This window comes from Diceros bicornis, chromosome 33 (assembly GCF_020826845.1).
Source record: "Diceros bicornis minor isolate mBicDic1 chromosome 33, mDicBic1.mat.cur, whole genome shotgun sequence".
NCBI classification, from domain to species: Eukaryota; Metazoa; Chordata; class Mammalia; order Perissodactyla; family Rhinocerotidae; genus Diceros; species Diceros bicornis.
The window spans coordinates 19,615,485-19,628,615 of record NC_080772.1 but is presented as its reverse complement, the minus strand read 5'-3'; the positions used below and the strand labels follow the sequence as shown (position 1 = coordinate 19,628,615).

At 35.5% G+C, this 13,131-nt stretch overlaps 1 protein-coding gene across 2 annotated transcripts in view; it reads left to right on the top strand.

The window, feature by feature from the left end:
* The window catches only part of ARFGEF1 (ADP ribosylation factor guanine nucleotide exchange factor 1), a 151,630-nt gene that overhangs the window by 120,851 nt on the left and 17,648 nt on the right, over positions 1–13,131 (top strand). For both annotated transcript variants that reach the window (XM_058528826.1, XM_058528825.1), the window contains exons 24-33: positions 3,510–3,550; positions 3,645–3,814; positions 4,177–4,328; positions 4,465–4,637; positions 5,584–5,744; positions 6,664–6,794; positions 9,625–9,754; positions 10,922–11,057; positions 11,140–11,278; positions 13,010–13,082. In XM_058528826.1, coding sequence (XP_058384809.1) covers positions 3,510–3,550; positions 3,645–3,814; positions 4,177–4,328; positions 4,465–4,637; positions 5,584–5,744; positions 6,664–6,794; positions 9,625–9,754; positions 10,922–11,057; positions 11,140–11,278; positions 13,010–13,082 — 1,306 coding nt within the window. The remainder of the gene's footprint in view (positions 1–3,509; positions 3,551–3,644; positions 3,815–4,176; positions 4,329–4,464; positions 4,638–5,583; positions 5,745–6,663; positions 6,795–9,624; positions 9,755–10,921; positions 11,058–11,139; positions 11,279–13,009; positions 13,083–13,131) is intronic.

Here is a 13,131-nt window from a genome sequence, read left to right as displayed (position 1 = left end):
CGCGGCCAGTTTTCCAACAACATTTCCTTACTTTGTGTCTCTGTGTCACATGTCTGTAATTCTTGTAATATTTCAAACTTTTTCATTATCATTATATTTGTTATGGTGATCTATGATCAATGATCTTTGATGCTACTATTGTAATTGTTTTGGGGGCACCACAAACTGCACCCATATGAGATGGTGAACTTAATCAATAAATGTTGTGTGTGTTCTGACTGCTCCACCCACCAGCTCTTCCCCATCTGTCTCCCTCTCCCCCGGCCTCCCTGTTCCCTGAGACACAACAGTATTGAAACTAGGCCAGTTAATAACCCTACAATGGCCTCTAAGTGTTCAAGTGAAAAGAACAGTCACATGTTTCTCACTTTAAATCAAGAGCTAGAAATGATTAAGCTTAGTGAGAAAGGCATGCTGAAAGCCGAGAAAAGCTGAAAGCTAGGCCGCTTGTGCCAAACAATTAGCCAAGTTGTGAATGCAAAGGAAAAGTTCTTGAAGGAAATTAAAAGTGCTACTCTAGTGAATACATGAATAATAAGAAAGCGAAACAGCCTTATTGCTGATATGGAGAAAATTTTAGTGGCCTGGATAGAGGATCAAACCAGCCACAACATTCCCTTAAGCCAAAGCCTAATCCAGAGCAAGGCCCTAACTCTCTTCAATTCTGTGAAGACTGAGAGAGGTGGGAAAGTTAGAGAAGAAAAGTTTGAAGCCAGCAGAGGTTGGTTCATGAGGTTTAAGGAAAGAAGCCGTCTTCGTAACATCAAAGTGCGAGGTGAAGCAGCAAGTGCTGATGTAGAAGCTGCAGCTAGTTATCCAGACAGTCTAGCTGAGATCATTAATGAAGGTGGCTACCCTAAACAACAGATTTTCACTGTAGATGAAACAGCCTTCTATTGGAAGAAGATGCCATCTAGGACTTTCATAGCTAGAGAGAAGTCAGTGCCTGGCTTCAAAGCTTCAAAAGACAGGCTGACTCGCTTGTTAGGGGCTAATGCAGCTTGTGACTTTAGGTTGAAGCCAATGCTCATTGACCATTCCGGAAATCCTAGGACCCTTAAGAATGATGGTATATCTACTCTGCCTGTGCTCTGTAAATGGAACAACAAAGCCTGAATGTCAGCACATCTGTTCACAACATGGTGTACTGAATATTTTAAGCCCACTGTTGAGACCTACTGCTCAGAGAAAGATTCCTTTCAAAATATTGCTGTTCATTGACAATGCACCTGGTCATCCAAGAGCTCTGATGGAGATGTATAACAGGATTAATGTTGTTTTCATGCCTGCCAACACAACATCCATTATGCAGCCCATGGATCAAGGAGTAATTTCGACTTTCAAGTCTTATTATTTAAGAAATACATTTTGTAAGGCTATAGCTGCCATAGATTGTGATTCCTCTGATAGATCTGGGCAAAGTAAATTGAAAACCTTCTGGAAAGGAGTCATCATTCTAGATGCCATTAAGAACATTCGTAATTCATGGGAAGCACTCAAAATATCAACATTAACAGGAGTTTGGAAGAAGTTGATTCCAGCCCTCATGGATGACTTGGAGGGGTTCAAGACTTCAGTGGAGGAAGTAACTGCAGATGTGGTGGAAATAGCAAAAGAACTAGAATTAGAAGTGGAGCCTGCAGGTGTGACTGAATTGCTGCAATCTCATGATAAAACTTTGATGGGTGAGGAGTTGCTTCTTATGGATGAGCAAAGAAAGTGGTTTCTTGATATGGAATGTACTCCTGGTGAAGATGCTGTGAAAATTGTTCAAATGACAACAAAGGATTTAGAATATTAAGTAAACGTATTTGATAAAGCAACAGCAGAGATTTAGAGGATTGACTTCAATTTGTTTTGTTTTGTTTTTTCTTTTTTTTTTGCGAAGAAGATCAGCCCTGAGCTAACATCTGCCAATCCTCCTCTTTTTGCTGAGGAAGACTTGCCCTGGGCTAACATCCATGCCCATCTTCCTCCACTTTATATGGGACGCCGCCACAGCATTGCTTGCTAAACGATGCGTTGGTGCATGCCCGGGATCCAAACTGGCGAACCCTGGGCCACCACAGCGGAGCTCGCACACTTAACCGCTTGCGCCACTGGGCCGGCTCCCGTGATTGACTCCAATTTTGAAAGAAGTTCTACTGTGGGTAAAATGCTATCCAGTATCATCTCATGCTACAGAGAAATCATTTATGAAAGGAAGAGTCAATCCATGTGACAAACTTCATTGTTTTCTTGTTATAAGAAATTGCCAAAGCCACCGCAACCTTCAGCAACCACCACCCTGATCGGTCAGAAGCCATCAACATCGAGGCAAGACCCTGAAGGCTACAACTCACTGAAGGCTCAGATGGTGGTTAGCAATTTTTAGCAATGAAGTATTTATTAATTAAGGTGTGTACATTGTTTTTTTAGACATAACGCTATTGCACACTTAATAAACTACAGTGTAGTTTAAACATAACTTTAATATGTACTGGGAAACCAAAAAATTCATTTGACTCAACGTTATTGTGATAATTGTTTGATTGTGGTGGTCTGGAACCAAACCTGCAGTATCTTCGAGGTATGCCTTTATGTACTTCACAGGGTATTTGTGATTATTAAATGAGTGAGTGTACATAAAGCGCTTAGAATAGTACCCACCTGTGATTGTTGGTAGCTATTGCTGTTACTGTGATTACTTTTATTCCTAAGTTTAATATTTGACCTCCTGCTGCCTTTAAGTTTTCTTTTTTATCATGCAAATCCTATGGTGTACATTTTAAATTAAGAAATATCAGTTCATCCCGGAAGTGACATCAGACTCTTGGTTACAAACCCAGAACATGGGTAAAAATGCAGACTTTAAAAAAAGACGACTAATATGATTATGCTGAAATCTTTTAATGAAACTTCTGAAACACGGAAAAAGAGCTCAGTGAAGAAGGCGAGGCAAAGTTGGACAGCATAGTTGAACTCTAAACGTTTGAATGCCCTGAGAGGAGTCGTTCAGCCACTTCTTGGTTACACTGTTGGAGACTATTTGCAAGGTTCAGTTAAATCACTTGTAATTTAATGTAAATGAGCTTCCTAATCAAATGTACATTAATTGTAAAAATAAAGTAGAATTTTTCATTTTAAGAACATGGGTAATGCTAGTAGGTAATCCGGAAAGATTGAAAATCTTCTGTTTTATAGTGTGCCAATTATTAGTTTTACAAATAATACTTTAAGTATTCTTAGAATCTCATAAGATATGTATCTGGTGTTTGTAAATTTACTAATAAAATTACAGCAATATATTCTTACTCTAATATATTATTCAATGTAAACAAAGAGGGGAGGAACATCCAAACTCTACTTGGTACTAAACTATATGATAGGAAATATTCATTTGACTACCTGATTTTTTTGTTCCCTTAAAACAGATAAAAGTAGCTGGTACCCCAGGCCAGTTACTTTTGAATTGATGTAACAGAAGTGAGACTTTATAAATTTTTGAATTATGCTTTTTTTTTCTTTAGAATATTTACAGGGTCTACAAGGCTAGATGGAAATGCTATTGGTAAGTATGTACATTTATTCCACTTATAAACTGGCTTTTTGTCTAAAAGACTTGCAAGTTAAGCTTAAAAAATATAAATCTATTTATATTATAGTGGATTTTGTCCGTTGGCTCTGTGCTGTGTCTATGGATGAATTACTTTCCACTACTCATCCAAGGATGTTTAGTCTACAAAAAATAGTAGAAATATCATATTACAACATGGGAAGAATAAGATTGCAGTGGTCTCGAATTTGGGAAGTTATTGGAGATCATTTTAATAAGGTATTTGAATAATTACAGGATTTGCTTACATTCTAATATTTTTTTGTTGTTTAAAAATTTCCTTATCATAATCTAATTGAGACTTTTTTCCTTTTCAAGCAGTTTTTCATTACGTTTTTGTAATTAAATTTAGAAAATCCTTTGAATCCTGTTTTTCTTTTTAGAAATGATTGCTCTAGGTTTTAAGAATTTAGTTAAAATATACTTTTTTTGTTGAAAAATATTGTTAGCACACCTAGTGCCTTTATGGAGAATCAGGATTTACTATCTATGCTATTAATTATATACTTTTTCTAAAACAAAAATAATTACAGAGTTTCACTGCTGACATTAAGCGCCCTATATTTCTATTGCCATTGCAGGTTGGCTGTAATCCTAATGAAGATGTAGCTATTTTTGCAGTAGACTCCTTGAGGCAACTGTCAATGAAGTTCTTAGAGAAAGGGGAGCTTGCTAATTTCAGATTTCAGAAGGATTTCTTAAGACCTTTTGAACATATAATGAAACGGAACAGGTATCACATTTGTTGAATTGCTTAATTTCAGAAAAATACCTTATTATTTTCCACAGCAGGGGGAAAAACAGAAAAAAGGAAAAAAACTGATGAGTTTAATCATATAGATATCTAAGCAATTATATAAATATTTTAGGTCTCCAACAATTCGAGATATGGTTGTACGGTGTATAGCACAGATGGTTAATTCTCAAGCTGCTAACATTCGGTCTGGATGGAAGAACATTTTCTCTGTGTTTCATCTAGCTGCATCCGATCAAGATGAAAGCATAGTGGAACTCGCGTTTCAAACAACAGGGCACATTGTCAGTGAGTATTCTTTTAGCTATGTTCGCATTAAAAACAAAAAACAAAAAAACTTGAATGTGTTTAGAAGATAATTTAGGTATAAGATTCTGGGCCTATTATTGGCTTTAAGTTTACCAAGTTTTGCCTACAGAAGCAGAGTAAATAATGATATTATTATTATATTATAGTTAATATTTATGGAATGTTTACTATATGGCGAGCACTGTAAGCACTTCATGTTTTCTTCAATGGTCATAGCAACTCTATAAGTATCTTTATTATCCGTTTTTGAAAAATAGATTAGGAAACTCGGCCTCAGTGAGGTTAACTTACTTGCCTAAGGGCACAGAACTAGTGAGTGATGGAGTTGGGATTCAAAGCCAGGGAGTCTTAAGGCAAAGTCTTTGTTTTTGATTACCACACCGCACAGCCTCCTTTGACTGTAAGGGAGAATGAAATACTAAGAATATAAGTTAAAGGTAAAGATGACCACCATCATCATCATCATCATCAACATCAAGAATAATGACATCATTATAGCTATCATTTATTGAGTGCTTGCTTAAGTATTGTTCTAAGCACTTTACTTACATTTTATTTAGTGCTGACAATTATCCTGTGGGTGTTGTTATCTCCATTTTATAGGTTAAGAAACTGAGATACAAAGGGATTAAATGTAGTTTTGTATATTCACTCAAAAACTGTTGGTTCAGTACCTACTGTGTACCAGTTCACTGTATTTAGTGCTGGGTTTATAGTATAAACAAAACACAGACCTATTAGCCTGTCCCCACTACTCAAGGAAGCCTAGTAAGTGGTTGAGACAGACTTGAACTCATGTCTTTTGGACCTGAAAACTCTTAACCTTTAAGAAGTATGCATTACATCTAGAAGTTGATCTATTTTTGGTACAATTAAGAATTATTGAAAAATTATAATTATTTTCATATGTTTTCCTCCCTTTTAGCCCTTGTGTTTGAAAAACACTTTCCAGCGACCATTGATTCTTTCCAGGATGCAGTGAAGTGTTTGTCTGAATTTGCGTGCAATGCAGCTTTCCCAGACACAAGTATGGAAGCAATTCGACTTATTCGCCATTGTGCAAAATATGTGTCTGATAGACCACAGGTACAGCATCATTTAGTAAACAAAATTTTACTAAGTATTTATTTCTTGTCTTAGAACTAAGTTTATTTAGGAATTGAGAGGATATATGAAGCGTTTATTTTTCAGTAAACCCCAAAATTATCTGAGTTTGATTCTGAGTTAAAATGGTTAGTAATGATACCTGGCATTTATTGAAGGTGTTGGGTATTTTTCTGAGTGTTTTGTGTGTATTAACTTGTTTAACCTTCATAGCAACTTTATGGGATAGGTAGTTTTATACCCCAATACAGATAAGGAATCTGAGGCACAAAGAAGTTAAAAAATGTGCCCATGGTTACAGGCTAGTAAAGGAGACCTAGGGTTTGAACCCACGCCTGTGTTTGTAGCCATTACTCTACATTGTTTCTTGCCCTGTGGTGCTCTGCAGTACTAAAGTTGACTGTAGATGAGTGTAGGCTTAAGTGCTGAAGTAAAAGGTTGAATTGACAACCTGGCTGCCAACTTTAGCTTGCATATCTGAATCTGTCTTTGTAACTATCATAAGGAGAAGCAATGCATCGGTAATAAGGTTTTTACTGCATACTGACATGGACCTGTGGAATGCTTAGTGCTTTTGCATGCACCGATTCTTTTGACCTTGACACCTCCCCACTGTGGTTAATGTGGCTGCGTGGTGTCATAACCGTATAAATAATAAAAACGGAGACCTGATTTAACCTGACTAATAATGCAGAAAGCTGGTGACCAAGTTGAAGCTGAAACCAACTTTGGGTTCTAGTCCAGTGCTCTTTATAGGCAGTTATAATCTCCATCTTTTTATAAATTGTTGTTGTTTATCACTTTTGATTTATAAGGCATTTAAAAAATTGTTGGAGAAATAATATGCTTAATGTACAAGTATTATGTTTTGCCTTTAATAAACCTACCTTTCTTCTTGAAGGCTTTCAAGGAATACACAAGCGATGATATGAATGTGGCACCTGAAGACAGGGTGTGGGTGAGAGGATGGTTCCCAATTCTTTTTGAGTTATCCTGTATCATCAATAGATGCAAATTAGATGTAAGAACCAGGTAACCATCAGTATTTGGAATTAAAATTTTGAAATGCTTATTTTGACTTAAATCAACTTAACTTTTCTTATGTGAACACAAGTTCGATAGTTAAAGGCCATAAATCATGTGTTTTATCAAATTAGTAATTATTAGACAGATTTTTAACATATATAATCCATTGTAAAGAATTAATCTTGTTGGATTTTTTTAAATCAGAAAGGTAGTACAGACTTGTAACAAATCAGTGATAGAAATTTAATGAAAAAATGAATCTCTCCTTTCTTACCTTATGCCAGAATCTCACCTACCCCCAAGCAAGGTTAAGTTTGATTTATGTCTTCAGAAACTTTTCATTTTTGTCATATTATTTGTTATTATAGAAACTTTTGTGAAATAGATAAATAATCCAAAATAGGACTCAAACCTTGGGAATTTGTCATAGAATTTAGTAATCACAAGAACATTATACATTTTGTTTTGCATTTAGGCACTGAGGATTTTTTTGTCAGTGGACATGTTAGGAACTTGATGAAATTCAAGGTAGCCCCCAGTTCCTGTAAATCTAAATGATTTAAATCTACAACTTTCAGATGTCCAGCCACCTCAGTGGAGCAGCTAACATGTCATGACTGACAAGTTTGTAAACTCATCATCCCCTCCCTGCCCTTGTTTATTTGTGGACATCTGTTTGACAAGGGACCTACCTGCTTTCCTAGCCTTTTAGCCTGTCCTTGTCTGGGACCACACTACCTTGCTTCTCACCATGTCCCATGTTCAGATTATGAATGAGTTCTACTTGTTAAAGAGAAGAGCAAATAATGTGTTCTAGTTAGTAAAAGAGAAGAAAAATATGAGTAAACTTTGTTCAGTGGTGGCTTTTTTTCCTTACTCCATCCCAGGATTTGTAAGGGCTGTGATTTAGATTACATTTGAAAATGCAACACTCTGGCCCGGCCCCGTGGCTTGGCGGTTAAGTGCGCGTGCTCCGCTGCTGGCGGCCTGGGTTCAGATCCCGGGCGCGCACCGACGCACCACTTCTCCAGCCATGCTGAGGCCATGTCCCACATACAGCAGCTGGAGGGATGTGCAGCTATGACATACAACTATCTACTGGGGCTTTGGGGGGGTGGGGAATAAATAAATAAAATTTAAAAAAAAATGCAACACTGTGATTTGTATAACACACTAATTACAAAGTACTTTCAAATGCATTCTCATTTGATTCCCTCAAAATTCTGTAGATTTAGGGGTTAAATAATTAACCTAGTATCCCAAATGTTCTTTTTCCCTATACCAGCAACTTAAGTATTGTTTTAAAAAAGACTTCTTCAACAGTAAAAATCCTTGGAAACCTCTCTAGATCTGTGTTTGCTTTGGGGGCCTAGAAGAAACAGGACTCCCACATTCCCTTACTCTCAGCCATCAGAGTTAGCATCGGGTTACTTGGAAGGAGAAGTGGATTTTGAGCTCAGGAGATGGAGGAAGAGGGAACCTTGTTCCGTTGTAGGAGAAAATAAGGAACCCTGTCAGGGTTTTCCTGGGAAAGAGTGTGTTTCTTCCACAGGAGTTTCTTTACTTCTGCTCATTTTACTCATTAGGTATTTTATTGATTAAATAAACTGTTGTGAACTTGCCGTAGGACTGAACTACCGTAACGTTATTTTGCACATTCATTTAACAAATATTTGTTCAGAACCTACTATGTACCAGGCATGTACTAGGCCTGGCGGGTAGCATAGCCACAAATCAGCTAGACTGTGTACCAGTCCCTATGGAGCCTTTCAAAGAAAATTTTGTTCTGGCTTACCATCAGACTTTTGGAAATAAAAACCTTCTCTATATTTAAGGATACCTATATTTTGCTATAAGAAAGTAACGTGTAGAGAAAAGATTAAGCTTTTTAATGGTTACATAAAGGTATTATTATTTCAAGAAAGATAATAAGAAATCCGGAAGGCAATTTTAAGTTTTAGCTTCAACTCTTATTCATGAGATAGTGAATGTGATACTAAACAGTTTATTCATTAAACGAATACTTACTGTGTGCCTCCTTGGTGACAAGTGCTGCTCTGTGCCTGGGATACAGCAGGAAACAGACAGACACAGACCCTGCCTACATGAATGTTTTAGTGAATTAGTTTTATAAATCTTTTTATTTGAGGATATTATATGAACAGTTACGGTGTTAGCTAAAAATTCCTATAGCTCTTTGAAAAAAGATTTTACAAAATATAATTTTTATTTGTTCTTAGACAGTTATTGATGCGCTTTCTTCCTTGGCCACAGTGCCACAAAGTTAATATTCCCCCAGATGATGATCTTTCTCAATCTGTAATTCCATTTACAATTTTAAAATGCTAGAATGATGGGGTGAGAGTGGAGGAAAAGTAAAATAAAGAAAAAATTTTAAGGCCATGGCCTTGGGAGTTTTTTCCCTAAACAATGCATCCTCAGGAAACCTGTTTTGCAACTTAAATTTCTTAAAACTCTGTATGACGTGCTAGTTTAAAACCAGATTTAAACTTCGTTTTCAGGGCCAGCCCGTGGCTTAGCGGTTAAGTGCGCGTGCTCCGCTGCCGGCGGCCCGGGTTCGGATCCTGAGCACGCACCGACGCACCGCTTCTCCGGCCATGCTGAGGCCGCGTCCCACATACAGCAACTAGAAGGATGTGCAGCTATGACATACAACTATCTACTGAGGCTTTGGGGGAAAAGAATAAATAAATAAAAATTATAAACTTTGTTTTCAGTAGCTTTGTGAACTATGAAGACTCTTTTAGGAGGGGAGTTCTGATGTGGTATGATTTTTTTGTATTATAGCTTTCCTAATTATGTTTTATCATTTTAGGGGTTTAACAGTAATGTTTGAAATAATGAAAACTTATGGCCACACTTACGAAAAACACTGGTGGCAGGATTTATTTAGAATTGTTTTCAGAATCTTTGACAACATGAAATTGCCAGAACAGCAGACAGAGGTAAGAGAACACAAAATTTTCATTTAATATAGTCAAGTTAAAAGGTTCTTAATATTTTAATATTTAATGTTAATATAAATATTTTCCCTAATACATTTTATTTAGTATTTCAGATTAAGCACATTGAACAGAAAAAATTTCTAGAAAATTTTTCTTCAAGGCATTATAATAGTATGTCTTTATAAATTAGAATGCTATTTGGGGATAGCACTGAGTTAATGAATTGAATATTTGTTTTCAGTGTTTTCGTTGAACTTCTAATTTCTTTTCCTCATTTTGATATTGTCACAACTATAAACACCTGTAACTTCCTTTAGTATTCATATATGACTTCTTATTCTGAATTGAATAAAGAATACCGAGTAAAAAGTTTTATTTATTTTATTTATTTGAATGTCTTTTACTAGAAACCAAGTACAGGATGCATTTCACTAAGTGTGGGGAGAGAACTTCAGGTTTTTTTTGTTTTATCCTGTATAGTTGTATTAAATGCAAACTTTGGGGGCTCCTTATCTGCACAAAGTTTTACTTTAGATCTACAATTTTTAAATCTACAAGTAGACTCTTACTTAAAACATCTTATTAAGTAGACATATGTGTATGCACTGGCACAAAGCTCAATGTGAATACTCTCAGTCCAGATTAGTCCTTTATGTATTTGAGAAAAATAAAGAAATTACTTACACTTATTTTGTATGGCCCTTTTCGCCTTTTATGTTGTGTTCAAGTAACCATACCTCAGGAAAGTCAGTTTTATTTGAAACTTATGCCAGCCCCACTTGGGTAAATTCTTATCATTTCCTTCCTCTTTATATCTCTTTCATGTTTTCACATATTTTGTAGCAAGGCCAACTGTTGGTCTTCATGCATATTGTTTCAAAAGTCATAACGTTAATAGCAAGACAGTACAGCAGTGATAGTTTTTAATAATCAAAACAAATAGTGCAGAAAATAGTTAAATTATTTTTTACATAGGTGATTATGGGATAATGACGAGAAATAGATATCAGATATTAAGTTGAGGTGAATGTAATATTCTAGAGGGAATTAGTGCTCTGAAAGGAACATGGACAGGCTTACATTTTAAATATGAAAGTGTATTTCTTTTTTAATTCTAATAGTTGATAAATGGTCTGACCTTCATTTACCGACTTTTTTTAACCCTAGAAAGCTGAATGGATGACAACAACTTGTAATCATGCACTTTATGCAATCTGTGATGTATTCACCCAGTATTTAGAAGTACTCAGTGATGTACTTTTGGATGATATTTTTGCCCAGCTATACTGGTGTGTGCAGCAAGGTAGGTCTGTACCAAATAAGTGACATAAAGTGTTAAATATGACCCTGGTAATGTCTAAATGAATTGTTCTTTTCTTTTCTAGATAATGAGCAGTTAGCACGATCTGGTACAAACTGCTTAGAGAATGTTGTTATTCTCAATGGTGAAAAATTTACCCTAGAAATCTGGGATAAAACTTGTAACTGCACACTGGATATCTTCAAAACCACAATCCCACATGCGTAAGAAGATTTTATACCACTTTATATCTGTATAGTGAAGGATGGACATAAAAGGTTTGATAGTAACTAGTGATTTCTCATAATGGAAATCCTTTTAAAAATATTTCAGTGTTCCGTGAACTCGTATTTATTACAAATCAAACTCCTGTAAACCATAACAAATACATGAATTAAAATTCCTTATAAACCAAACCTTTAGTCTGATCATCCAAAATGGGGGTTATGAAGTGATTTTATAAGATTTGATTTATCCAGATTAAACCAACCAGTGGTTCTTTGAATTGAAAAAGAAAATCTCAATATATTTCAGTTACTGTAGATTTAATAATCTAAGGAAAATTTATTTGCAAATATTGTATTTTACAATTCTCGTCTTTTTCTAAGGGATAAGTTTGGAATTGAATTGTAGAGGAGTTTTTTATCAATGGAGAAACTAAGACACAGTCTCTCTAAATTATGCTTGATAGCACCTGGATTATTTGTAAAACAGATTTGAACTTACTTCCTAGCTCAACCTTGGGGGCTCTCTGACCTGCGCACAGTTTTACCTTAGAGCTACGATTTTTAAATCTCCTTAATATGTTTTAAATCTTACTTAAATAAGATGTTTTAAATTTTACTTAAAACATCTTATTAACTAAACATATGTGTATGCACTGGGACAAAACTATATATGAAAACTATCAGTCCAGAGTTTTAAGCATCAAACTTTTTCTTAACATGAGTTAAATATGTTTGTGCTCATATGATCCCCTTGTAAATATCTTAATCAGTAGGAAATAGGAATTCAAACAAAAGAAACACACCCATAGGAAAGCAGTCTCTAAGAGGACTACACTAAGAGGACACACAGTAATCCCCTTGGCCTGTTTACAATAGTTGGACAATTTTTCTTATGTTTTGGTGCACATTTTGTTGCAGCAGTGTAACCAACAAATGATTCCTTTTTGTCAGAATTTATCTGTGGCCCTTATGTCAAGGATAATATGAATGCTTGCCTAGCTGTTTTCCCTGTGAAGTCTTGATAAAAACCAGTCTGGCTGAACATTTTTTTGTTTTTATGAACTGCTTTTGTTTTTTAATTTATTTAGTTACACACTCAGATAAGATATATGAACTTAAAGATCATCTAAGTATGTCTTAATAGAAAACACCCTACCAGAGTTCTTTCCATATTGAACTGAAAGAGTGTGTTTGCCATCTGTCTGCCCCATTCCCCAGGAGCTCCTACTTCTCAGAAGCAAGAACTTGGGCCTTAATTATCTTTCTGTCCCAAGGACCTAATCCAAGGGTGGCAAGTTAGCTTCTTCTTTTGGGCCAAATTTATTTATTTTCATACTTTTTTTGAAAAATAGAATCTAAAGAGTTCTATGAATATTTTGAAAAGTCTCAAACTTTTTTCATTCTCACTTTAGAAAATATTTAATAACATTAATACTTAGAAAAAATGAGTTTGAAGTTTTTGAACTTTCCAGAAGTGTTTTTTTACTATAAAATTGATGACCAGAGTACCCTTCTAATTATATTAAATGCTAGTTAATTGTTTTCTGGAAGTACGTATTTTAAACTTTTTTACTAGATTTTTTTCAGCAAATTGCTCTTAGCAGTGGTCAAAGAAGGAATATGTTGTTTGTGATATATTCTTATGACTTGTTGGTGCCCGTTTCAATACATGTTGGATTTGGCATGTTTTACACTTTCAGTGATTGGTGTGATTTTGATATCTTTAAGGCTCTTGACCTGGCGTCCCACTTCTGGAGAAATGGCTCCCCCACCTCCGTCTCCTGTGAGTGAAAAACAGTTGGTAAGTTTTAATAAAGAAAGAATATTTAAAATTATTTGATTATTTATGA